The 25945-nt window shown below is 40.1% G+C and overlaps 2 protein-coding genes across 3 annotated transcripts in view; one reads left to right on the top strand and one right to left on the bottom strand.

Moving 5' to 3' along the window:
- The first annotated feature begins 706 nt into the window (after nucleotides 1-706).
- On the top strand, nucleotides 707-15783 carry HBP1 (HMG-box transcription factor 1). 2 transcript variants are annotated; one of them, XM_026868286.1, is made up of 10 exons: nucleotides 707-2065; nucleotides 3153-3387; nucleotides 4257-4389; nucleotides 5169-5280; nucleotides 5392-5489; nucleotides 5833-5989; nucleotides 6555-6699; nucleotides 9043-9372; nucleotides 13175-13316; nucleotides 14946-15783. In XM_026868286.1, exons 1-10 carry the CDS (start codon nucleotides 1897-1899, stop codon nucleotides 14961-14963), a joined length of 1539 nt encoding a protein of 512 aa, XP_026724087.1. In that variant the 5' UTR covers nucleotides 707-1896; the 3' UTR covers nucleotides 14964-15783. The 2 variants fall into 2 exon arrangements, with proteins under 2 accessions (XP_026724087.1, XP_026724086.1); XM_026868285.1 differs by having other exon boundaries at nucleotides 713-2065; nucleotides 5392-5504.
- Nucleotides 15784-15898: 115 nt separating this feature from the next.
- Nucleotides 15899-25945, bottom strand: part of COG5 (component of oligomeric golgi complex 5) — a 190640-nt gene continuing 180593 nt past the window's right edge. Inside the window, exon 22 of the mRNA XM_026868004.1 lies at nucleotides 15899-16880. Coding sequence (XP_026723805.1) covers nucleotides 16766-16880 — 115 coding nt within the window. The 3' untranslated portion in view covers nucleotides 15899-16765. The remainder of the gene's footprint in view (nucleotides 16881-25945) is intronic.

Raw genomic sequence — 25945 nt, 5'->3', positions numbered from 1 at the left:
CTTTTTGTGTTTGGTATGCAAGTTTATGTAAGTTTTGCAGTAAGTATTTGAAAGGTTAGGAAATGAGAAGGTCAGAAATTTTCCAGTAAAAAAAAAAAAAATTACTGCTTAGGTCAGGCCTCTTCTGGTAGGGCCAGTATCTGATTCAAAGGGTTACGTCTGAATTATACCATGTGCAGGACAAGCTGCAAAATAAATGAAACAGATTCATAGAATGAGTAAAAACAGGGAATATTGTTAATGTTGGCTGTATGCACACAATACCTTTTAGCTGTTTATTAAAATAAAGCGCTTTTTTTTCATAATTGTTATCAGATGGCTTTTTATGCATTACACTAAAGGAACCTGTAGGATGACAGGCTTACTGTTTCACAGGAAAATATTAGACTGGTTTCAGCTATTGTTAGTATTTTTCTGATGTGGTGCATGATAACTGGTGGACATGCATGTGGTAGACTTCTCAGATTTTCTTTCTTACTAAGCTGTGTTTTCTGCTCTTTTGTGAGGCACTCATGATTACTTTTTCAATGACACTTCATTAAAGTACAAGGTAATCATGTTATAGTAGGTTTAATTCATCATCATCTGAAAAAAACAATAACCAAGTTTCTAAAGACTGGGTAGCCTTGTTTTCCAGATTGTAGAGGCAGTGGTTGTGTACAATAATCACACAGTTCTCTGACTGCTGAAGATGGTTTTAAATATTTCTTTTGATATAAACCTTACAGTATTGGCATTTGGGGAAATGAAACTGCAGTGAAATTTACTAGTAGAGGCAGCTTTTTCTTTCCATTTACAACACAGTTAAGGATGTTAGCAGTCAAATGTGAGACTGTATGTAGAGTTGAGATAGCAAGGGATATGAAGGGCAGTGAAAAAGGCTTCTGTGGACATGCCAGGGGTGAAAGGGAGAACGTGGGCCTGATGCCAGATGTCATGGGAGACCTGATGTCAGAAGGTCAAGAACGACATCTTCTTTGCCTTGATCTTTATTTGCAAGACCTGTTTCCAGGTTCCTCGTGTCCCTGGGCCTAGCTACACACATATGATGGAGTAAGGTACTTCTTTGTCTACAGCAGAGGAAGAGCAAATGAGGTGCAGGCCAGCCCTGTGAGCCAGCCACACACAAGTCAGTGAGACTGGATGGGAAGCGTCAGGGGAAGCTGTGAGGGTGGTCTCCAAAAGGCAGTGGATTTGGTGGCGAGAGGGCTCCCAATACTGGAAAAAAGAAAATGTCACACCTGACTTCAGGCAGGAGCATGTGGGGGAACTACAGGCTGGTCAGCTTAACCTTAGCCTTCAGGAAGATTGTGGAGCAGATCTTCCTGACAATCATGTCCTAGCACTTAAAAGGCAAGAAGGTGACTGGGAATAGCCAGGATGGATTAACCAAAGGCAAATGTTGCCTGACCTGTCTGATTGCCTTCTGTGATGGGATGTGTGGCTCAGGGTACCAAGTGAATGTTGTTTACCTTGGCTTGAGTGGTGGTGCAGGAGATGACCCCAGACTCTTGGAGGCAAGGGGCACAGCCTGTGACAAGGGAAGTTCAAATCGTGTGTGAGGAACAATTCCTTTACAGCAAGAGTGGTCGCTGGAACAGGTTCCTGAGAAGCGTCAGGGAGTCTCCATCATTCAAGATATTAGAAACTGAAGTGGCCACGGCTCCAGGCAGCCTCATCTGACTTCAGAGTTGGTTGTGCTTTCTGCAGGGGTTGTACTAGCTCATCTGTAGAGGTCCCTTTGAAGCTAAATTATGCTGTGATTCTCAACAGGTCATGGAGGATTTAGGGTTTTGGTAATGAAGTAGCCTGTCAAATGCAACTTTAAAAAGTTTATGTCTATCCAGATTTTTAACCTCTGTCTCTTTAAAGTCAGATACTTTGGAGCATCCTAACATGGTGTGGGAAGTGAAGACAAATCAAATGCCTAATGCAGTTCAGAAACTCCTGCTGGTAGTGGACAAGAGAACTTCAGGGATGAATGAGTCACTAGAGTTGCTGAAGTGTAATGAAAATTTGCCCTCTTCTCCTGGATATGCATCCTGTGATGAACACATGGAACTTGGTAAATAACATGACTTTTTGAGAAGCAACCAAATTCTGAAGTTTGTTGCAGTTTTCCTATATGTGAAATTACTGGAAGCTGACTGAATGAGATTACTGATTTTTAACTTAAGTAGGGCAGGGAATATGACAGCAAATTGTGACATCTGAAGGTCCAATTTTACAGTGACTTTTCCCTTTAACCCATTTCCTGTTCTGACATGCTGGCCTGTTGACTTAAATGTGTTCTTGAACTCAAGAGCTACAAGTTTCTGCTCCTGATCTCCAGTGGAGTGTTTTTTGGCACAAGAATAACAGAAAGCTCAAGAGCTCCTCCTAAAGGAAAATTATGCTGCTTTAGATCAGCTGCAAATAGAGATTCCAGGCTAGAGGAACACGTAACTTCAGCTCTTATATAGTGGAGAAGAATAGCGTGTACGTTAGAAAGTATTGATGTAATCAATTAAATATTAGCACATTTAATTGAAGTCATGGAGCAATTAGAATAACAGTAATTAGTTACATGATAGCACGTAACAGACTGTTTTTAAGAAGCTGGGCTCTCTTCTGCTATTCAACATAACGTGAAACATGCAGTTTATTGATGGGAATTCACCAGGCTGTATAGCTAGCGTTCATGACTTCTGGGTTATTTAATTCCAGTTCCCTGGTGGAAACATGGAAAACTTTTACCCTGTACAGCCCCTGATGTTGATAATTTTTAGTCACACCTGCCAGGGCAGATTAATTTAGTTGTCTTTTGTTTAATGTTTTAATACTTTAATAAAGCATGTTGCTACTTTTGCATAATTCTGCAGTACAGTTCTGTGTAAACTAGTCAGTATAGTAAAAGCTTTAAAACCAGAACTAAATTTTTATCTAGTTACTTAACGTTTTTTTAAAATTGCTTGTATGAATGTGTAATAGACTAGAGATGTGATTATTCCTGTGGCCATTTTGTCGATACTGTGAATACAGTTTGTGAAGGTTTGGTAATTGTGATACGAGAAAATAGTTACTTCATTGTGGTTCTTCTTTGACTTTTATTTGCAAGATTTGGTGTCAGCTAGAATGAGCATAATTATGTTAACTTGTGCATTTGTTTGTAGATGATCTTCCTGAACTACAGGCTGTGCAGACGGATTCTACCCCACCTGCACTTTTTCAGCTTGGTGCTGATGTTTCACATCAGGAATGTTCAAGATCTTCATGGAACCAACATACCTCAAACAGCAATTCAGAAAATGCTTATTCTTGTGAGAATGGGGTGAACTGGTTGACAGAATTAGCAAATATAGCCACAAGTCCTCAAAGTCCTTTGATGCAGTGCTCCTTTTATAACAGGTACTGATACTCATTTCAGTTTTAAACGCTTGTAATATTGTCTTCAGAAACATTTCCTTCACTCTTCACACTGTCTTGACTTTGAACTGGAGCCCTATTTTTGATCTTTCTATACAGTAATTTTATTCTGTGCAAGATTGCATAGGACTCATTTCAGAGCCTGTTGCAAAAGCTGCTTAATTGCAGCCATGAATGAGGTAGGATGGTACAAGGACATTGCCTAACCACAGAAGGCTCAGAAATTGTGGACGTTTACCTCACGCGAAGCAGCAGATGAAAAATTAAGATGAACTTGTTATGATAAATTCTTACTAGTGCACTGACTTTAGAGTTTTTTTTTTAAAAAAAGGGTTTATTTGAAATCTAATGTAATTTTAATTTTTATTGATCATTTCATATTTGTGGTCTGTAAATTCCATAAGGCTGTGAGAGAAGCAGTGCAGGATATTAGAATTTTCTGGTCTTCATTTTATTGTATGGCTTTGGTCTTAGGTTTATAGTAAGAAAATTAAATGCTATACTGTAAACAGTAATGCAGTTGAGATTTAATCATTACAACAGAGTGCATGTCTTAAGAACAGCGTATTAACTCGATACGTCTAAAAACTTGAGCATTGTGACAAGGATATGCTGATGTGAAGGTAGTACTGTCATTTGAGTGGTATATAGAAGCTGTGCAGGAGTTATGCTAACTGCTCCCTTTGCCTGAGCTTGCACCCTTTAATCATCCCATTTGAATATTGATGTGTGGGAAGTTTATTCAGTATTCAGTTCATGCAAACATATTTGTTAAATGCATTTTAGAGTAATAGCAGCTGTCTTGTGTTGTCTTAATCTGAGATATTTTAATAAACATTCTTCTTCTGTAGATCATCTCCTGTTCACATAATAGCTACAAGCAAAAGTTTACATTCCTATGCACGTCCTCCACCAGGATCCTCACAGAATGATCCTAACTTCTCTAAGAACGATTTGGATGAAGCACCAGTCCGACATGAAAGGGTGAGTTGTTCTGAAACGTTTCTAAAATAAATAAAGATGCATGAGTAATGAGTTAAGATTCTTGAGAAGATAAACTAGTTTTTAAAAGATCAGCTATTTATTTGTAAGACGATTTCTATTCAAGCTAGATTTTGTTACTTTTTACCAAACACAGTAGGCTTGTACTGCTACGTCAGAGTCCACATTTTTGTAAAGAGATCACATTCTAAGCAAGCTCAGGTTCTCTTGTAGTTCCTTCTGTAGCAAGCTTTAAAAAACTTTGTTTGCTGTCTCAGAAAGGAAATACAGAGCCGTCTCCTTTTAGACGCGCAAAACCTGTCATTCCTGCTTCTTCCTTTCCTGTGTATTAATTTGTCTGAAACTTGTCTGTTAAAAATACAGTTTTTCCCAAGTGATTTTTCTAGAACTGACTTGGCCCTACAGCTTTCCAGTAATTTGACCATAGAGTAACGTGTGCTTTGAGTGGTTCTGTGGATGATCAAGGACTGATAGCTTGTAAAATGCTTGTACCTAAGCATAAGATAATCCATAAGTGTGAAATGAATCTCAGAGAATGAAACTCAAAAATTATAGGATGGCACATTTCAAGAAAAGGAGAAGATAATACTCCATTCATATTTACTGCATTCCTTGAATCTTTGTCTTCCTGTTACATTCCTTTTAGTATTTAAGGCAAAATGATGACACTGATGCAAATGAGAGAATGTATCTAAAGACACATAAGACCAGTCCTAAAACCTTCCACAGTAATAACACCATCATTCTGCTTTTTTTTACAGGCGAATAGTGAATCAGAATCTGGCATTTTCTGCATGTCATCACTTTCAGATGATGATGATTTAGGATGGTGCCATTCCTGGCCTTCAACTGTTTGGCATTGTTTTCTAAAAGGTAAAATAACGTGTATCATGGAATCACTGTTTTATCTTTTTTTTTTTTTTTTTGTAACATAGACTTCGTTATATAACACTAATCTTCTTTTCTTTGAAAAATATCTATTAGGCTCTCGTTTGTGCTTTCATAAAGGACGCAATAAAGAGTGGCAGGATGTTGAGGATTTTGCACAATCTGAAAGCTGCGGAAAAGAGGAAAATCTCCCAGTGAGTCCTTATAAGGTAGCTGTTAGTTCTAATAAATTCATTTCAATACCTGTAGCAAATACTTAGTTTCTTATGTTATTCCTGTGCCTTTAATTATTGTTGCAGGAAGACAGGTTTATATTGAACATGTCTAGAGCTGATCACTGTACTATTTGTCTTTATAGAAAGTAATTGAATTAATTTAGGTATGTTTTGAATATTATATCATCTTCACAAATTTCTAGTGAGAGCATTTAGAACGTTGGTATTTTTTAATGTACTGTAAGCTGATGTGTATGCTATAGGTGTATATTCAAGTGTATACTTTTCTTGGAAAAATTTTGAACTGTTTATATGTTTACAGGGCTATGGTTCCGATGGTTTGAAGTTGATTTCTCATGAAGAAAGCATTTCCTTTGGTGAGTCAGTGCTGAAGCTGACTTTTGATCCTGGCACAGTGGAAGATGGCTTGCTTACAGTAGAGTGCAGACTCGATCATCCTTTTTATGTTAAAAATAAAGGTATGAAATACTACAAGCATAGTTGGTTGTGTATTAAAATTATTCTTAGAAAGTGGTTGCAGATTTTATTGGTGTCCCATGTTGCATAAAAAATTGATAAAAGCAGTATTATAGAATCAATTTGCTATCTTTGTAAGGAAATACAGAATTTGAACAAACAAAACTGTAGAGCTATAAAGCTACAGAAATACTGCATATCTCTAGGAAAGATTTGATCCAAGTATATAAATGGAGCTCAGGAAAGCAGAATAAATGGGGGGAGAAAGGAAAGCTGCAAATAAGGGAGGCTTTTCTCCCTTGCTAAACATGCAACTTCTGATGATAAAAGTTTCCAGGTTTTGGTTACTTTTTCTGCTAGAATGAGATTTTACTTGAGATGAAAATAAACTGTTTGCAGTAAGAATTCCCTGAGTAAGTAAGTGTTTCTGATTTTTCTTCTGGGTGAAAGAAACTACATCATATCATTTTTATAAAATTATATCATTTAGAGATATAGGATTGCTCCAATTAACAACTAGAGAGATTTGTCTGGCCGTTTGTCTAATTTAACTCTTTACCACTTCAGGTTGGTCATCTTTTTATCCAAGCTTGACTGTGGTACAGCATGGCATTCCATGCTGTGAAATGCATCTTGGAGATCTGTGTCTACCTCCTGGACACCCTGATGCCATTAACTTTGATGATTCAGGTGTTTTTGATACATTTAAAAGGTAATTTTTGGATAAAGTGGCCTCAGTGGTTCTTGTATGTAATGAGTAGGCACCTTAAGTCTACAAGAATTTGAAGCGTTACGTAGAGCAAAGAGAGAATACTTTTGGTAATATAAGATAAATGAAAGGAGAAAAATGAAGACTGAATGCTAGGAAGGCTGTGTAATTATGTGCTCTGCTAAACTGCAAAGTAATACCTTGGAGTGAAATAACTTTTCAGCCCCTTTTTATGATGGTTCAAGCCAGATTAGATAAAGGTGTGAAAACATGTGTGTATATATAATCTGTATAAATTCTTCAGGTAAGATGGGTTTGAAAAATCTAGTACAGTTTCCCCACAATAGTATGTCTGCCAGCTGTCACTTTGTGTTTCATATGCAGCTGTGTATCTGAATAAGTAGTTTCTTAGTAATAAATGCATGTACTATGGCACACTTTCATAATCAGTTCTTACTATTTTTGTGTATTCTGCTTTTTGTGGTTCTTTTCTAATATATCAAACTTACTTAACTTCAGAGTTTGGTTAACTTAGAGGTTTGCCTTGCTTTGAGCAAGATAACCAGATAACCTTCAGAGGTTGTCCAATGTAAATTCTAAGTTTCTAAGGAAATAGTATTACTCATAAAGATTTTTTCCATACTATTTTGAGATTCCTAGGTTTAGTAGAATCCATCTTTTCCTATGATGTTAGCTCCTTTTTAGCTTCTGTTTTTAGTCCAGTTGCTTTTTGGTTTTTTACAGTAGAAAAATTTAAGATGATGTTTGTAGTTGAAGTCCCAGGAGCTCTTGTATGATTTCACTCTGGCATAGAGAGTGAGTTCAAATAGCTTGTCTTCACTCATTTGCTGTCTGGGGTTTCTTCATATTAGCTCCTGTTCTGAAGTGCATATGTAGAGAGCTGTTAAAATCATTATACTTGTATCACTGAAGAAATTCATTCTGCAGCCTAGCTGGATACTGCCTGGACTCTTGAAATTCCTTGTCTCTCTGGGCAGAAGGGAGTAAGTCACTGAGAAAGGAGCGTACAGTAGCAGCTGTGGTTAACAGAACAGAAGAATTAAAAACAAAATCCTGTTCCTGTGTTATGGGAAGGAGATTAGGAATAGGAAGGGTGCTGGGCTGTTTGTAGAACAGAGAGGTCCTTTCTCATTATCTTGTGAACTTGTCTGCAAGGTTGTTGGCATTGTCCCTTCTTTGTTGCTTTTTACTTTTCTAAGGGATTTTGGAGGCAACCCTTCAGGCTCAGCCCTTGCTTTTGGTTTCGTCTCACAGAAAGGAGCTGCTTTTGCAGATGGGGCTGGACTACCACTTGCAGTATTTCTTTGCTAGTAATTCTACTATGTGTTTGGAAAAAAAGCTCCTCAGAGGCCTTATTTTTGCCATAAATTATGCAACTATAGCCACGCTGAGCAGTGAGTGAGCGGAACTTTAAGAGTTATATACATTTTTATGTTGATTTTGTGGTAGTAACTTAGTGTTTTAGATTTATGATCGTATACTGCCTTTACAAGTGTGTTTTCCCCATATAGCATGCCAAAGACTGTGGTTCCCAGACTGATCTGCACACACCTGGAGATGATAACAAATAGTCTGTGGAGTTAAACTTGTGTAGTGTTTGGAGATTAATTGTAGTTGTTGGTCAGAAAAAAATTACAACAGTTCATAGTGTTTGGGGGTCTAAATTGTATGGAAACAATTCATCTAAACTGTTGAAATCCCTTGAAATACTAAGGAATCTCACATTTTTGTCACTAGAGGGCAGAAGCTTGTCAGCTTTGAATCTAATAGAATGCAGTATCATGGCTCTTTAAACAATTTTTTAATGTTAGTGGAAGATTTGTCTCTAAAATAATATGTATTTAACTGCTTAGAGAAGTTATGTGTACAGTGTATAATAATATAGCGCTTTCATATTTGTAATTGATGTATATTTGCAAGTGAACTCAATGCTTACTCTTCCCATGTCAGTTGTCCCCTTCAGTACCTGTCATTCACTGACCAGATTTGATTTATGGTAAGGACAGAATCAGAAAGGAAGAAGCTTATTTCAAAAGAGGATGAAATTTGAAGACATTGTATAATTAATTGATATACAGCTGGCAAGTTGGTAGTACACAGCAGATCTTGGAAAGTTGCAGTCCTTCACATTGAAAAATCTATTAATTCATCTGCCAAAGTTTTGGGTCTTTTTTTTTCACTCTGACATCTGGATCAAGCACAAATCATTACGTCTTACAAAAGAGACCAGAGTACTAGAAATGTACAGATGAAGAGTGAACAGCTATTCAGGGTTTTTACATGAAAATTACTTGATCATCTTATGATATGTCTTTTTTCTTGTAGTTACGATTTTACACCAATGGATTCCTCTGCAGTTTATGTGCTAAGCAGCATGGCTCGCCAGCGTCGCGCTTCTCTATCTTGTGGAGGATCAAACAATCAAGATGCTGAGAGATCAGAATGCAGTAGTAAAAACTGTGCGTCTACTGCATCATCACATCTTTCCTCCAATTCTTTGTGCAGCAAAGCTGGCAAAAGCCACAGCTCAGGGACTGTGAGTACTGTGAGTGCCACTTCTCCAAACAAGTGCAAAAGACCAATGAATGCCTTCATGCTTTTTGCCAAAAAATACAGAGTTGAATATACTCAGATGTATCCAGGGAAAGACAACAGGTAATGATATAAAATCGTAGTTTGGTTATTACCAATGAGCTAGGAGAATATCTGTGTCCCACCTTTAAGTGGACTAGATTTTTGCATTTGAAATAAAATGGATTTATATAGTTTTAAGAATGAGTTTTGAAATATGCTGACACAAAGCTTAATTTATAGGCAGACCTTAAATATTTACAGTACTCAGTAAATTTGACACAAGCCATTTCTGGCAACTTTACCTTCTGAGAAAGCATTTGGGTGAAGCAGCTGACATATGTATATATGTGCACCAGTAGAGCCACAAATACACAACAGTCTTTGTTTACACTGATGAGAAATGTTCATGGGGAAAAAAGTACCAGGCTCTCTGCTAGTGTGTTGTAATGGAAAAAAGGGAAAAGAGAATTTCTGACTCTTCTAATTAAGTCTTGACATAATATTGCAGATTGTTCAGTGAAGTTACTATCATTTATTCTCAGTCTCTACATATTGAATAACGGAGTACTGATTGTAGCGTATCCGAAAGATCTTAATCCAAATGGTACATTGCCAAATTTTGCTTGTCCTAAAGGCATCAACAATCTGGTGAAATTTGCAGAAGGGTCGTATGACCGTGTGTTTGGGGGAGGATTCTCTGTTGGTTTGTTCTTTTGTTTTTATCTATATGCATGTTCATGTCTAAATATTTATAAAAATATTTCCATTATATATGTTTTAAGTAATATTTTGTGCTAATTGTGCATATGTAAATACAAACTAAAACACATGAACATGCACTGATCTTATAGTCAGATTTTTAAAATGTATATAACATTATGAAAACTGTTACTGTAAAAATTGTGTTGTCACATTCTAGTACTAAATATGGTAAAAGCTAAAAGTGAGAGGGTTTTGACTATTTTAGTGTTCTAGTAAGGAGACTGTAACTGGTCTTGAGAAATAAAATCCTACCATACAAATAACCCATCCTTAAATCCCAGCCAGTCTTGTGTGTCCTGGCAATGATGTTCTGCAGTGTTTATAGTCATTTCAGTGAAGCATATCTGGTGCCTCCAAGTTCATTGCAACTATTAATGAGAAATTGAACAGCATGTCAGCTAGGAAAGTTTATGATGGTTATATATTTAATTTAAAACACTGATTTCAAATGGATGCAGTGAACTGGAGCTGCAGCTGGATGGATGTGGAAATAAGTTGAGTATTTCAGCGAGCAGGTTTACCTTCAAGGAAAAGCTTGACAGAGTTACAAGTAAGCTTCGGAGTGCACTGCTCACTGTCCCATTTGGAAGGCATTTGGGTGCAGTTTCTTAACATCCATAAAATACAGTACAGAAGTAAAGAGTTAGTGATAATCGATTTTATAAACATTCAGCTACTGTTGCTTAAGTGTTGCAGGGGCATTTATTAATTGAGCTGTTCAAATGCAATTCCCATGTTTTTTGTATGTAAGTATGTGTCATTTTCAGATTACTGAGTAGATCTTACTGTTGGTTACATGTAGTACCCATTTCTGTACACTGGCATTCTTATGTTTGCTACAGTTGCTTTCATTTTCCTACACATGTAAGAAAGTGCAAAATTTGAGGTACTGTTAAGCCGCCTGTTCTGAGTTAAATGGTCTATTCTGAGACAAAGTAGCTCAAGCCGAGCCAACAAGATAGCGAGCTGTAAACATTCAAAACACAAGTCAGCATTCACATGATGCTTTAAAAATACTGTGGGCCATAAGACTGTACTTGAGAAACTGGTGTTAGGGTAACACTTGTTTCTTTTCTAGATTTTCTCACTGTGACTGTAGTTGGACTTGATTGTGCATGCAGAAATACTTGAATAATTTGAGTAGTGGAGGTTCTAAAGATGAAGAAAATCACCTAAACTATTAACAGCATTTGTTCATGCTGAACATAATTACTGAGTAAACTTGAGGCATTCTTAACTACTGTTTGACAGTTTATTTTGAACTAACAGCAGTATAAGGGATTGCATCCTGCATATCAGTCTGTTGCTAAAATGTCATTGGGTATCTTACTAGCATTTTAAGAGGACAGAGGCAATGTACGGAGACTGTGAAGCTCTGATGAGGTGAAGGGCACCTAAGGCAGTGATGCAGTAGGGTCAGTTTTTTCTTACTTGCTTCTGGTTAGGAGAATGAGGTCTCTGTTATGTCAGGAAATTTCTCTGTACGCAGCTTTTTTTCAGTCTCAGTGGTTTGCTCATAGAACTGTTTCCTTGGAGAAATAGAGCTTTTATCTCTGCATTAGATTTTTCAAGCTTTTTGAAACATACAGATCTGTCTGTCTCAGTGCAGCTTTTTCTCTGGAGGTGTAAAATACATACGCAGATTCCGTGGTGCATTTTTGTTTGGAAATGCAATGGCCTTTTCAGCAAACCTGCTCTATCTGGATCACTGTGTTTTTTTCTGGGGGTGTAAGTGACCCAGTACAAACTGGTGACCAAAACCAGACAGGTTTCTGGTGCCATTGGTTTCCCTCTGGATACTGCCAAAACCTGAAAAATCTGCTAATTAAACTGGAGTGTGTTTACTTCTGATGAGAGAGTGAAGATACTATTTCTTAATTTGGCTAGAAAACCAGGAATTCTGTTGCCGAAGAGACAGGCTGTGCAAGTGGTTTTGATGTTGATGGGATCTGCAACTTGATTTTGCTCTAAGGAGGTACCAGAGCCTGTGACAGCACAGGCTTAAGGGCAGCCCCAGTGGAGTTCTTGCCGTGCTCTCCAAGTGCTCTGCAGCTTGTGGAAGCCTGAACGATTTTGCAGGATTAAAATCTGTTTTCTTGGTATGGTGCAGAAAATCCTTCAGAATTGCTGTTAGGTGAAATGCTATGGAAGTGGTCGATGACACTCTGCTCTTCTTGATTCTTTTAGAAAGTCTGTGAATAGCTTTGCTGCCAGCAAGGAACTTGTTAAAGTACTGGGATGCACACACCTTTTTCTTAAAGCTGGTCATAGAACTTTCATCACTGTAATCTGAAGCCCAAGCATTCTGACTGAGTAGTTCAGTAATTGGCTTTGATAAGAGAGCTCTTTTTTAGAGATTTTCATTCGGCTAAAGGCTGAAGTTAAAAGTGTAATGGAATATTGATCCAGCATTTGGGAGTGCAGTTAAGCAACATGGCTTGATAATATGGGGAAATACTGTCCAAAAGACATAAATTTATAAGGAGTAGGAAAAGCAATTCATTTAGTTTCTGGAAATGATGTTAGGTGTGTCAGAAGAAATGGCTTCTTTTGCAGAGGAACGAGAACTTACCACTATGTTCCACCCAGTCGTGTTCTCCCCAGTATAGATTGTTAAAGGTAGAGGAAGCTACATGCATCTATTAAATAGACCTGAGGGTTTGCAGTGAATGAAATACTTGTTTTGCTGAGGTCATATTCAGATCATTGCCCTAATTATTAGAGAACATATTTTCAGCAAATCTGTCATATGATCTAGTATGAAAGTAGAGCATAACAAATGTGAGTTGCCATTTGGTGGTGGTTTTTCTAACATCCCCATTTTGCTGGTATATGCAGGTTGCTATGTATTCAAATGTACACCCTTTGAAATGTTAGAATGTGCATTGACCCATGCTCGGCTAACACAGAAGTCTCAGCGGTTTAGCTGTTAACTATGAGAAGATAATCAGAAACATCATTGTTTAAAAAAAATTTTTTTAAAGATACAGTTGATTTCTTCTTTGTGTATTATTTCTACATTTAACTTTTGTCTTCTTGAAAGTGCCGAGGTAAAAAAGAAAAAAATGAGGGTATTGCTTAACACCCTGTCCTGACTGCACTGTAAACATTTATCTTGCAGAGCCATAAGTGTGATACTCGGTGACAGGTGGAAGAAAATGAAAAATGAAGAGAGACGGATGTACACGCTAGAAGCCAAGGCCTTGGCGGAAGAACAGAAACGTTTAAATCCTGACTGTTGGAAACGAAAACGAACAAATTCTGTATGTTTGTGAAGCAGTCTTTTTCATTTTGCAGTTAAATGTGTTCATATGGTAGCTATGGTGGGTTTTGTTCAGGATAAAAGGCTGTCTGCTGCTTTCTTGGTAGCGCAGATCTTCATTTTACTCCCCTGCGTTGTGTAACCTGCTTTTGGACAGTTGGCAGGAGACAGATCAGGAGAGGATCTGTCTCCAAATATTTTGAGAGAATTCCATGAATTCTGCCGGACTGAAAATGAGCGTGTCTGTGAAATGCAGACGAAGGGCATGTGACCTTTTGTTTGAAGTTAACTGTGTTTATGAGGTTGTACCTAAGTTACAACTGTCCATTCCCCTCAAAAACACTTTAAACTGTCACAAAATCCTTCTCTGTTGTAATTCAGTTCCCTTTTTCTTCAGTAAAAGCATTTCTTCACCATTTTCTGTCTTTTTTACTCATAATTTGTATTAGCATTACAAGAAGTTACTGAGGGAGCAAGTTGGGTTTTTTTCCATCAATCCCTTTTATTTATTACTCTGTTTAATTGTAAAATAAATACAGTAGATAACACTTCTTCTGGAGGGAAATAAATTGTGCACTTCGTAGAAGGCCATCAATTTCAGTATCTGCAGCAATGTATTAGTAGGTGGTGGATGTATTAGGTACGATGAGGGCTTTCAAGCTAATACATCATATAAAGAGAACATCAGAAAAATGAGATTCTGCCAACCTGCTTGTTCAGCTAGAAGAGCAGGTTGGAAGGAATGATCAATGAGGTGCACAGAATGCCAGATCATTTTGTCAGCCATTTTATGCCTGGGTAGGAGCATTGAGTGTGATGTGGACCTCAGAGGTTTAAGACTTCATCCTCAAATTACCCCCTTCCCTTTCATGTGTAAATGAGACTACTGTCTCAAGACCATATGCAAGTGTTGCCTTAAGACTGAATAAGAAATGGTCCAACACTCAGTTGCTTCTTATTGCTGTACATACAATGCTGTTTCCAGTCCCTTGTTGCAGAAGGTTTCACCAAATCCCAGCTGCTAGGAACAAGCTGTTTTTCTGTTCACTGTATTCTATTTTAATCAACAGTGACAGCTTCTGTTAGATTTCCTTGTGGGTTTAGTTAATAATATTTAATTAAATAATATTATTTATTTATTCTGCTTTTACACTACGGCAGTCTTGGGCATCGGATGGTTCACTTCACATGTGCACCTGTGAGCTTGATGGAGCTCAGTGCGGGTGTTTGCGTGTCACTGAGAGGAAGAGTGGCGGGCTGGCTGCAGTGGGACTTTTCCTTGTATCTTCAGGCCAAGATAACAGTATCTATAGAACCTGTTACCTCAGTGTTGTAACAGGAGATGCAGGAAACAGCTTTTTAAATTTATTTCAGTGAACTGAGGATTTTGTTCTCAGCTTGGTTACCTTATCAGGCAGTGATGGCAGACTCCAGGCTGTGGCAAAAGTCTTGATGGTCTTTTGTTGATCAGGAGACACATTAATGTGGTTTGTCCATTTGTTTTCTTCTGAATAACTGACCAATGATGACAAGTACTTGTGGCTTTCATAAAAAGTGTTTGCTAGATTTAAGATAAAGTCTGCTTCCCCTTTGCTTGGTAACTGCTAATCTGGTTCTTCTCTTTTCTCAGGGCTCACAACAGCATTAAGCCAGAATTTTCCTGTTAACTCTGTATTTACAAAATGGCTGTTGCTTGACGGCAAGAAGATGATGCAAGATCGAGGTCTTAAGATTTGTTGTGACTTAGCATGACCATAAAATACTGGCACCATCGAGCTGGAAATGATCTAATAAGAGTGCAGATTTGCTTTTTACAATAGAACATTAAGTAAGCTAAAACTATCAACATTTTAAACCAAATTGCCTTATTTTTCTTCCAGACTTCATATACGTATCAGGTAATATAGGCTTGAAAATGGATATCCTGTGGTGCTAAAGTACTTTAGAAAGAGGCGAAGGAGATGTGTATAAATGTTTATTTTTAAAAGAAAATGTACAAAAAGGGGAATTTTAGAATATGTAACAGCTGTTTATATACATTGATTCTTATTGCTGATTACTATCTATTGCACAGTCATATTATTAATTACGATTCTGGGGCCTGGGATTTTCTGAAATGGCAAAATGTATTATCAGCCTCTAGCTCCCCAGCCTGCCCCGATGCCAAGAAGTTTCCGAACGTGTGGTAAAGGGAGAGCTAGTGTAATGTAGCAGGGGAGCTGCTTCTTGGGTGGCCATGTGTAACCTTTGTATCCACAAGTGAGGTATTTTTGCACCAGCTGGCACTAGTGAGAGCTGTTATTTCTGGTGGAAACAATGGCCCAGGACAGGATGAAATGAATAAATAGCGTTATCTCAAGAAAAATGGTGCTGTTGATATTGTCACCATCGTAGTTTTATAACTCTGTGTTTTGTCTTTGCCACATATTCTACAACATTTTATTTTGCCATAAGACATCTTTATGGTGGGGGCAAACTTTGCACTTAACTATACGTGCAACACTTGCACTTTACTTTGTTTTTCCTCCAACTGTCTAAAATTAGAGCAGCTGCATTAGGATTACAACTGCTTCTGCTGTGAACTTTTACAATCATGGCTTTTCATGTACTAAACAGCTGTGTGTTTCTTTTTTTTTTTTTTTAGAATCACAACTGTAAATTTCAGTTTATGACACATGTCTACATGATGTTGCCCCTAAGATTTTTGCACAGTATATTCTTGTATATTATTTCAAATAAATCCATTAAAATTTGGTGTTGTGTATTTTGTAAAATGAAGACGACTAATCCCTGCAGCGATGAGCGCATTCTGCATGGAAGTCTTTACATTAACTAGTCCAAAATATATTTTGATGCTTTGCAGTTAGGAAGTTGAAGAATTTCAGATGCTGAATTCAGGATTGAATAGTCAGTGATGTTCTTTATTACAGTTTAAGCAAAAAGAGAGTTGAAATCAGTATAAATCATTTCAAAGCAAACAGCAGTTCAATAATCATTTATGTTACTTACAAATATTTTTCCTTGTGTTAAAATCAGTGATATTTAGATGGAAACTGATGATTCTAGTGTTTGAAAAGCACAGTTTTCTGAATAAGGCTAAAATGTATCCAACTGTTCAAAACTGTACTTGTAGGAAAAGAGCTACTTCCTTCTTTGAGATACTCAGTTATACTGTAATATTTGAGTGTGTTCTAATTTTATACCTTTCTAAAAATGATTGCTAAAGAATTATTTTTTATTAGATGTAGACTTACAGCACATAAAAATTGTACAATTTCCTTATACACAAATTCAAACATAAAGCAAAAAGAAATTTAATGGATGAAGTAGGTAAACACATTTTGTTGTAAAACTGAGGTACGTGGGAATGATTTACATGAACCATATCTGTGGCACCAAGGATGCAGGGCTGCATTACTGTCTGCTCCCGGTGTTGCTGTCCACACACACTCACTGAAGGGTTGACATTGCTTTCTGCAGCAGCTGAACCATTATGGGATAGACTGGTGCAAACTCCTTCCCCTCTCTTGTTCTTACTGATTGAACGTAAGCTTCCAGTGCACCGCTAAAAAAAAAAAAAAAAAAAGCAATTAAATAGCATACAAATATTGTATGTTCAGGAACTGAAGTTAATCAACTACAGAATTTTCCTCAGGTGATCTTACATGTCTCTCTGGAAGGGGGAGGGGCAAGAAAGGCCTTACAAAGCTACATAAATTGTTTCATGATCTTTCTCTCCTTTCTTGCATGTTTTGAGGAGCGAACAAGTTAACATTTAAATAAGCAGCAGCAGCATGTTGCAGATGGCTTGAAATGACAGCTCTGACGCACAGACTTGGGCACATTGCTGTACTGGTAACCTTTAGAGACGAAAAGAATAGATTCCAGCTGCTGCAGACGTGAAGGGTACAACTTACAGAATGAAAACTGGGGCACTGGTGAACAACTAAGATGCCTTCAGGTGATTTTCTGGCTGAGTCTTTTAAACTGCAGCTGTCCTTTGGGAAATGCTGAGCTGACCCACAGACAAAGCGTATGTGCGCGTCGGTACGTGTCTGCTGTGTTTTTCTTACACGTTGTCGTAGGAGGGCACACACAGAAGTACTCTTGTGTGATTTACACAGATTCAAAGCTAAGAGGGGCAACTGTGATTACGTACTTGTCTGTACATAATTTAACTTGCATTACAACACAGCCACCTTTCATCCAACTATTCTAGTAAATAGTATTGTTGAATGACAACATATCTATAAAACAAAGACTGTAAATGCTGATCTGTTCAAATGCCAACTTAATAGTTCATTAAGTGAGCCGAGTTAGCTTTGCCATACTTAAATATGGCTTCTAATACTGATTTTCCTCCCTTTTCTATTTCTTCCTGTAATAGGTACAACAATCTTGGGCTTTCCTTCTAAAACTTTATATTAGGTTCCATTGGTGCTACTAACAGCAAAATTGTGATATTAAAGAAAACACACACACAAACAACAGACCCCATTTCAAGTGGGGACTAAGAGAACTCCTGGCTGCAGCAGGCAGGCTGTTGCCACGGGCCATCCCACGGGGCGGTGGGTCCTGCAGGTGACACGGAGCAGTGGGGCTGAAATCACCACTCTGGGTCACGGAGCAGGGAAGCGGTCCCAGGGGGCTGTCTGTCTCCTGCACTCCTTTGTGGAGGCACCGGTGACACCAGCATGGCTGTTCTGCCAGTGAGGGGTTGTGGTAAGGTGCAGGAACATGCCCAGTCCCACGGAGGGAAGGTAGGTGGTGGCCATGCACACCTGGTGGTGGGGCGGCACAGGGTTCGAGATGGAACTCGGAGCAAGTGCAGTGTCTTGCCTATAAACACACATCAGCTGCTGCAGGATGGTGGGCTGGGCCAAGGCAGAGCTGTGTTTGTGTTTGCTGCTACTTCCAACAGACAAACTTGTGGTGAAATACTGCCCCATCCTAGCTACCGTGAAGGAAATTACCCCAGACAAAATCAGCACACTGCACAAAGAGTTCGGGGGATGTAAGGCAGCACTGCTTACCAACCCATCCGTGCCTGCTGGCACCTGGAGGTGCTAGGCAGTACATAGGCATTTAATTAGGCAAGGCTTAAGGACAGCAGAAACACTAAAGAGTGAGACAGCCTCTGTTTCACACACACATACAGGCTCCTCCTGGAGTGAGGTGATGAGAGAAGAGGGGCCAAGATCCCTGTGTGATGCTGCAGCACTGGGAAGCTACAGCCAAGCCTGGCAAACCAGAGGCGATGGCAGAAGAAGTGGGGCTGTAACACACTTTGCTGCCTGTCAGTAAAGCTAGTGCTAAACCAGCAAGGGCTTTCAACTTCCTAAACAAAAACTAAATCCCACCTATGTCAGAGTGCTGCTGGGAATGTCCAGCAAAGGTCATTTATTAGTGGGCAATGCTCCTGAGGCCAAGAGCCTGCACTCAATTTGCTGGAGAGATGAGCCTGAGCTTTGGGTTCTGAGAAGCCAGTGGCAGCGATGGCAGCCTGGCCCTGCGAGCAGGTCCTGGGGCTGCACCCGCTCCTGCCAGCAGTGCTCCTCCCCACAAAGCCAGGCGCTGATCTGTAAGCCTCACTGCCACAGTGCAACGGGAGGAGCTGCGTGTCCACACATAGCAGATGCTCACATGTGCAGTCAGTCCCTGGCCTGTTGCTAATGGAGTTTGACAGGGAGAGAGTGAAGCGTGCAACTGTGCAACCAAGGAACCCGAGGCAGCTTTCATTCTGAGCACAGGACAGGAATGAAACACGGGCACGAGGTGATGCCCACCATGCACCACAGCTCCCAACATCCCCCCACAGGACTTGAGACTCCCTCTGCTGAAGCCCAAAGCACAGTCTAAGACTGAGGTGATGCAAAAGGAGGATGGACTGGATTACAGGAGATTTGAGAGGCTTCAGAAGAATAAAGGGACTGAGCACAGGAACAGTTCCTCATGTTGGCCTGGATGCACTGAGAGCTCTTCAATTTTGATAACTTACTAGTGAGTTATGCTGAGGGGTCCACACCAGGTACCAACACACTCTGAAGAGTCACTTTGCATTTTTTGCACATCAACAAACAGCAAGAGAAAAGTTTTTCCCTGTTACAGGCAGGGAAAGAATATTCATTTATCTAGCCAAAATGAAGGTGACTTTTTCCACTTGGTCAGGTCCCTGAAAACCTTCCACCTGCTCTTCCCAATGGCCTCTGGTGAGCAGCACAAGGTCTACAGGGAAAGAGGTAACAACCAAAAAACTGCTTGCTGCAGCCACAAAGTACTTCGGGTGCAGCTCATCTCACTCCCAGCAAAGGCCATCAGCATGACGGACTGCAGAGAGATCAGGCACATCTGCAGGTAAGTTTTAAATCCCAGGATTTAAAAAGAGGTGAGATGGGGGAAAGGGACAGCAGGTGAGTGTGCTTTTAATAATAAACTGGCCTCTTGTGGCAATAAGGGGCAGAGCATGTGATGAGCAGACTGAGCAGCAGGTGGGAGATGCAGGCAGGGAAGGCTCACAGATCCCATCAAGATGAGGGGAAATGCTTCAGAACAGTCAGATGTGTCTCACATTTCCACTCGGGTCAGTGCTCAAGTGCTCTGGTCAGCAGCAATCATTAAACACATTAGATGTTAGTTACCTTCCACAAAGAAAAGTCCCTTGTATGAAAAACACGGTTGAGAAACTCCCATGACAGTTTTCTTAATGTAACTGTTACTCATCTTGCTGAATCTCTCCCCTTCCACTCAGCAGTGTCCCTGTCTTTTCCTCTATACACTCCCCAAAGTTTTGGGGCCCAAATAGTTTTTAGAAGTCATCAAAGCTGAAAATAGAAAAAAACATATTGATCTGCTTAAGTTAGAAAGCTCTGACACCTCTTGGTGAAGCTGTGGGTTGGCATCATTATCCAGATGGTAACACTGCTATCCCTTTCTGACTTTATCTCCTTGCTTTGAAAAAGCCCTTGAAAAAGATGACAGAGATAACCAGATCCCTTCAGATGAAAGGGAAGCTTTACCCTAAAAGCAGCACCCAAACCCACTCAATGTCAGCCCTTGATAATCCTTAGCCAGACTTAAGTTATTCCCATCAGATCAAACAAGAAGGAATGAGATTTAGGCTACGCTAAGTGCCAAACACCAGTATTATAGTCCTGCTGTCACACCTTTCAACAGCTTTTATCTTTTTTCCTTCTTTCCTGCCTCAACAGAATCTAACTGGCAAAACATCAGGGGCAGCCACTGTCCTCTTACAACTCAAAGGGCAGCTAAAAGGAACTTGACAAATTGTTTGGTGGCCTCAGAACTGCCCAGACCCTTCTTCCCAGCAGAGAACAACAGCTTGACAGAAGTTGATCTTTGTCAGCTCTCCTCTGCTGTGCTCACTTTTACTGTGGCTTTGCTTGTGTTGTTTCAAAGAGATGGAGTCAAACTTCATCAATATGACGAAACCAGGAGCATCTTAACTATCTTTTCCACTCAAAAGACAACCAATAAGTACTACTCCATCAATACTATAAAGTGAATTCTCATGTATTTTTCTAAAAACAGACCTTGTACAGCTTTACATTAAGCAATGAAAATAAAACCTTTCTCAATACTCTAAGACTAAATGCATTCACTACTTTCCCATGTCCCATGCTTGTACCTCCAATAAAAGTATTTAAAAGCTCTAAAGCTGAATGTTAAAATGCAATTCATAATCAATAACTTCACCTAAAATGCTAAAACAAAAGCTTGGCTTTGTGTGTAAAAACACTCTAACTAGGAGTGTAGTGATAGGATGAGGGGTAATGGTTTTAAATAGAAAGAGAGTAGATTTAGATTAAATACAAGGAAGAAATTCTTCACACAAGGTGGTGAGGCACTGGCACAGGTTGCCCAGAGAAGCTGTGGCTGCCCCCTCCCTGGCAGTGTTCAAGGCCAGGTTGGACGGGGCTTTGAGCAACCTGGGCTAGTGGAAGGTGTCCCTGCCCCTGGCAGAGGGGCTGGAACCAGATGATCTTTAAGGTCCCTTCCAACCCAAACCATTCTATGATATGATTCTTCTCAGACAGTAAGAGTTTCACTAATGGCCTAATCCACAAAGACATGGTGAGCACCAGCTTCTCATCAAATATAGTATTTATATAAGACTCCCTTGTCTTGTCAGCCTTCAACTTGTGAAGGTTATTTTGTGCATGCCACATCTCCTACTGGTGGGGATGCTGCTGTGACACTGGGGGAACAACTGATAGGAAGTCCAGTGCCAAGAGAATGAACTAGTCATGAGGAAACATCTACCACTGAACAAAGGACATGGACACCTCCAGAGCAAAACTGGCCTGGAGAACTACCTGCTTCATGTACCCATCAAGGCAGAGCAGCAGCCTGCCTCCCCCGTGGGCAAGTGTAAGAAAGCAGCTGGAGGGGCCTCACGCTGAATGAGAGGATGAAAAGCTGCTGCGGCTGCTAAAGGCTGGGAGCCAAGAGGCAGCCACAGTCACCTAGAGCTCCATACCCTACCTGATGACCATGGAACAGCTCATAATCATGGCCAAAGCTCTCATCAGCTCAGGAAACTCTCCTCTGCATTGCTGCCCATGGAAACAACACAATGGTGACAGGCCAGGGAGCCTGTCCATCCTATTAGAAACAGCATTCCTGAAAACAAAAGGTCCAGGTAGTAAAATGGCAGAAATCGACATATCCAGGGAGAAAGACGTTTGGAGTCCAGAGAATAATGGTGAGGTTGCTTCAGAGCACAAGGGAGGAATGGGCTGGGAGAGGTAACCAAAGCACCAATGGTCATAAAGCAGTTGTGATTTCAGAAGTACATTTGGGATGGGAATTTTGTTCTTCTGAAGAGAGTTACCAAGTCTTAAGGGTGGGATTTCGGGACTGCAGCATACAGAAATACAGACAGCACAGGAAGGTGCTTACGGCAAAGCAAGATGGTTGCTGCTGCATGCAGCCAGATTTCAGCTCGGGCTGGCTGAGCTGGGAACGTGTAACAATGCACTTCACTGAGCTTGCTGAGGTACCAACGTGAGTGTGCCTCAGTTGGGGAGATAAATGAGTTTAGTAGCTTTGTTAACATATGAAATGCATGTTTTATGATGACATTTTTGTAAATTTTATCAGTCTGAGCTCAAACAAGCTCTTGTAAACTATGCTGGCAGTACAGAATTCAATTCAGAGGCGGCACCAGTTTACCATTAAAATATTTTCTTAAAAAAAGGTAGGTTTGCTCCTGTAGAGGACACTGTACAAACACTAGTGCCTAAGCAGTAATGGAAAAATAAACGGCATCATGGGTGAAGGCAGTATCATCAAGTCTCCAGCACAGAAGAGATCACAGCTGTTGTCATATAAAAAGATGTAATTTATAGTTATATTACCGATGTTTAAGAAGATGGAAGAAACCCTGTTTATGTAATATACAAAACATACTCTTGAAGGGATTAGACTAAATAATGCCCTAAATTCAGCATCTTCCAGTCTAATAAAGGACATAAAACCTGTTCAGCAATCTGTTTCTATTTTAAAAGACAAGCTATGGTATACATTACAAATATTGTTTGTAAAAGAGAGCTATGGAAAGAGGGTTGGTGGGATGTTCTGCATATATTAATGCTTCATTAAAAATGCCATAAGAAGTAAGGAAAAAAAAAAATCTAAGTTTAAGATGCCCTCCCACATAAGGAAAAGGATTTTAAAGCACTTATTAAATTACTTCACTTGCTTGAGCAAAAACATGAGCTTTCTTGGAAATCAGGACAAGCTGATTATATAAGACCCAGATAGTTCCTTTTTAAAATGTTATTTCAACCCATGAAGATTTATATCTACATTTAAAATTAAAAATAAAAAAAAAGTATGATTTGGGCTGTGGTTCTTAAAGGGATTTTAATGCATATCATTTAGAATTACTCTAATTAATTAGTTCACTTTATATGGAATTGTGAATACTAATGCTACCCTCCTGGGCTCTGACTTGGTCAAATAGAGCCTGATTTAGACTGTAAACTTCAGAAGAGGCAGGGATCATAATTCTGTTCAGTGGTGGGGTAGCGCCCTGTGCACTCAGGTCCCAAGCAATTAGCAGGGCAGCTGGAGGCCAGCAGGGCCAGACTTTTCTTTAGTCCTCTATTAAAAGTCTGTTTGCTCTGCAAACTTCAGGGCAAAGAATAAAATGGAAAACATGCTGTGTTAAGAGCACATCTGTCTGACACCAAATCTATTTATTCAAGTGCTACAAAAGTTACTGTAAAACCGAACAGCATCATCTGCAGGACAACAGATTACCAAGAGACATCTCTGGTTTATTCCAGCTTGCATAATAAAGAGATCAAAGGAACTGTGTGTTGACAGAGAAGTCTAAGTGACACGGAGGGTTTTTATGAATGGCCTGGTGCTGGCCGGGGAGTGCTCGGAGGTGCAGGCGGCGCGGGCAGCGCGCAGCAGCCCTCCAGCCACGCCGCGCGGCTGCCTCTTGCTTGCTTTAAGCAGAGCAGAGCAGTGACCCAGCGCAGCTCTGCTGATTGCGGCAAAGCTGTCACGCTGCCGTGCCTAGTGAGACTGAATCTAAAGCACAGATGGGGCTTTCGTGGTGATCCCCAAGCAGGCGTTTGTCCCTGCCCCCAGCAGGTTAGTGGTCAGAGCCACTCTCTGGCTCAGGATATCAGCTCACTATGAAAACAAAGCCTTCACTGGGCCTGACTCTCAACTCTGCTCCAGCAATGGTGAGCTTGAGCAAGGGGAGTCTACCCACACTCAAATGGTAAAGGTAAGAATGTGGGCCTTGAATGGATGAACTGTCCATCAGGCTGGCTCAAATCCTGCCACATCTAACAGGGTTTCTTTTATGGAAGAAAGGTTGAGTTTTCAAACTTAATTTAAAAAGAAAAGAAGTGCCCTGGCCACTCAGAGAAGGGCTCCTTTCAACACAGTCTCCGCTCCAGGAGGATGCCTGCAGCAAGGTCATCTCACCTAACTTTAAATGCCTGCAGGGCAGCTGTCTGCCTGAGAGAGCTCCCGTGTCCCAGCCCACGCTCCCTTCACTGAGCAGAGAAAATGGAGCTTTCAGGACACAACGCAACTGACCTATTTTAGGTACCTACTTCAGGATGAGATGAATCAGCCTCAGCAGCGCCTGTTTCTCTCTGTTGACTATAAAGGCAGTCTAGCTAATATACCTCTGGCTAGGTAAATACCACCCTTCATGCTGAATACAAGCAAAAAGAAATGCACAAAAATGCTCAGAATGCTACTAATTCACAGCATTAACACCATGCTGCATATGAAGCGTTTAAGATCTACAGAGCGGAAGAAGCATTGCAATTAGCTTTAATACAAAGCTGTAAGGATTCCGATAACGCAAACAAATTAATATCTAAGCAGCAGGTCCCCAGAGTAATTGCACAGTTGTTACAAAGGGAAGTTGCAGAAAATTACCATTTGCAAGGTTGCAGCAAACATAATTTCTTGATGTAGGCCAGGGATCTGAAGGCTCAAAACATCCAAGGTTCAATTAGCAGAGCTGAACAACCACAGGCAGAAAAAGCTTGAAGAGAGTGACTGAAAGACTCCAGACAAACGAGAAAGATGCCTGTAGTTCAACTTTGGTTCATGAGACACACGAAGAGCTGGCTCAGAAATCTTTCAATAGAGTATTAAAGAAAATATGAGTGAAACGTGGCCATATTAGTGACTGACGTTTGCTTGCCTATTTAGATAATCAGCCTATTTAGAAATGACTAATAGTCATGAGAGGAGATGGTAAAAAGATGGTGAATGCATACAGCAATGCCTACAGAGGTTCTGCAAAGAAGAACCATCCCCTTCACTCTTGAATGCCTGAACTGCATTCAAGCGTTGGTCAGCTAGCCCCTGCTCTTTGCCCCTGCACATGCGGTGCTACATGAGCTGCCAATCAAACCACCTGAGGGAAGAGTATGCTTGACAGATCCAGTGTAGTTAATTCATGTGGCTCAGTAAAGCTGCGTGAGTGATGCCTGCAAGCAGTGGGCCCGGGGATGGATGGATGGAGAAGCAGTCAAGCGTGGGCAGTGACAAACAGCCTTGCTCTGGCATACCAAGAGTAGGGAAGAGCCACTGGAGTGCCAGCAGAGGCCTTTGGGAAGGGCAGATCTTCAAAGCTGCCCTTTCCATGCCCTGGGAGGATGAGTGTCTGAGCACTCCACAGCGTAAAGCAAAAGGACCACAGTCTCACTGTAAAATGTTCAAGTGATAACCTTGCCAAGTGATAACGTTGCAGCAGCACATTCTTGAGATTCCAAAGTTAAAATGTTATAATAGTGGTGTCTCATGCAAAATGAACAAAGGATTCAATGAAAGGATTGAAATGAAAAGCTAAAGTATTCCAGCTACACTACTTGGTCTGATGGACGACACTCACTCTGCCGAAAAGCCTTGTCCCGAGTCTTGTCCCTTAATACCTCTATGGTCAGGGCAATTTATCAGTGTCTCAAAATGACCACCAGCAAGTCCATTAACTAAATCAGTCTGGATGAAATTTAATTGCAAGCAAAGACAAAAACGTGTTGTAGTTTAAGGAATGCATTTTCAAATTCGTGTAAAAGGATTGAAGAGAACAAAATCGCATCAGTTCTCAAATGATTTGCATTCTTG

Source organism: Athene cunicularia (genome assembly GCF_003259725.1).
Source record: "Athene cunicularia isolate RWA chromosome 1 unlocalized genomic scaffold, athCun1 chr1_part2, whole genome shotgun sequence".
NCBI classification, from domain to species: domain Eukaryota; kingdom Metazoa; phylum Chordata; class Aves; order Strigiformes; family Strigidae; genus Athene; species Athene cunicularia.
This window is presented reverse-complemented; position numbering and strand designations above follow the sequence as displayed.

Excerpts from the sequence above, each read along its gene's own strand:
- HBP1 (XM_026868285.1), top strand. The coding sequence starts at position 1,897 with ATGGTGTGGGAAGTGAAGACAAATCAAATGCCTAATGCAGTTCAGAAA. Across the intron at positions 4,390-5,168 it reads CACCAGTCCGACATGAAAGG|GCGAATAGTGAATCAGAATC; the intron begins GTGAGTTGTTCT and ends TTTTTTTTACAG. Across the intron at positions 5,505-5,832 it reads TCCCAGTGAGTCCTTATAAG|GGCTATGGTTCCGATGGTTT; the intron begins GTAGCTGTTAGT and ends ATATGTTTACAG.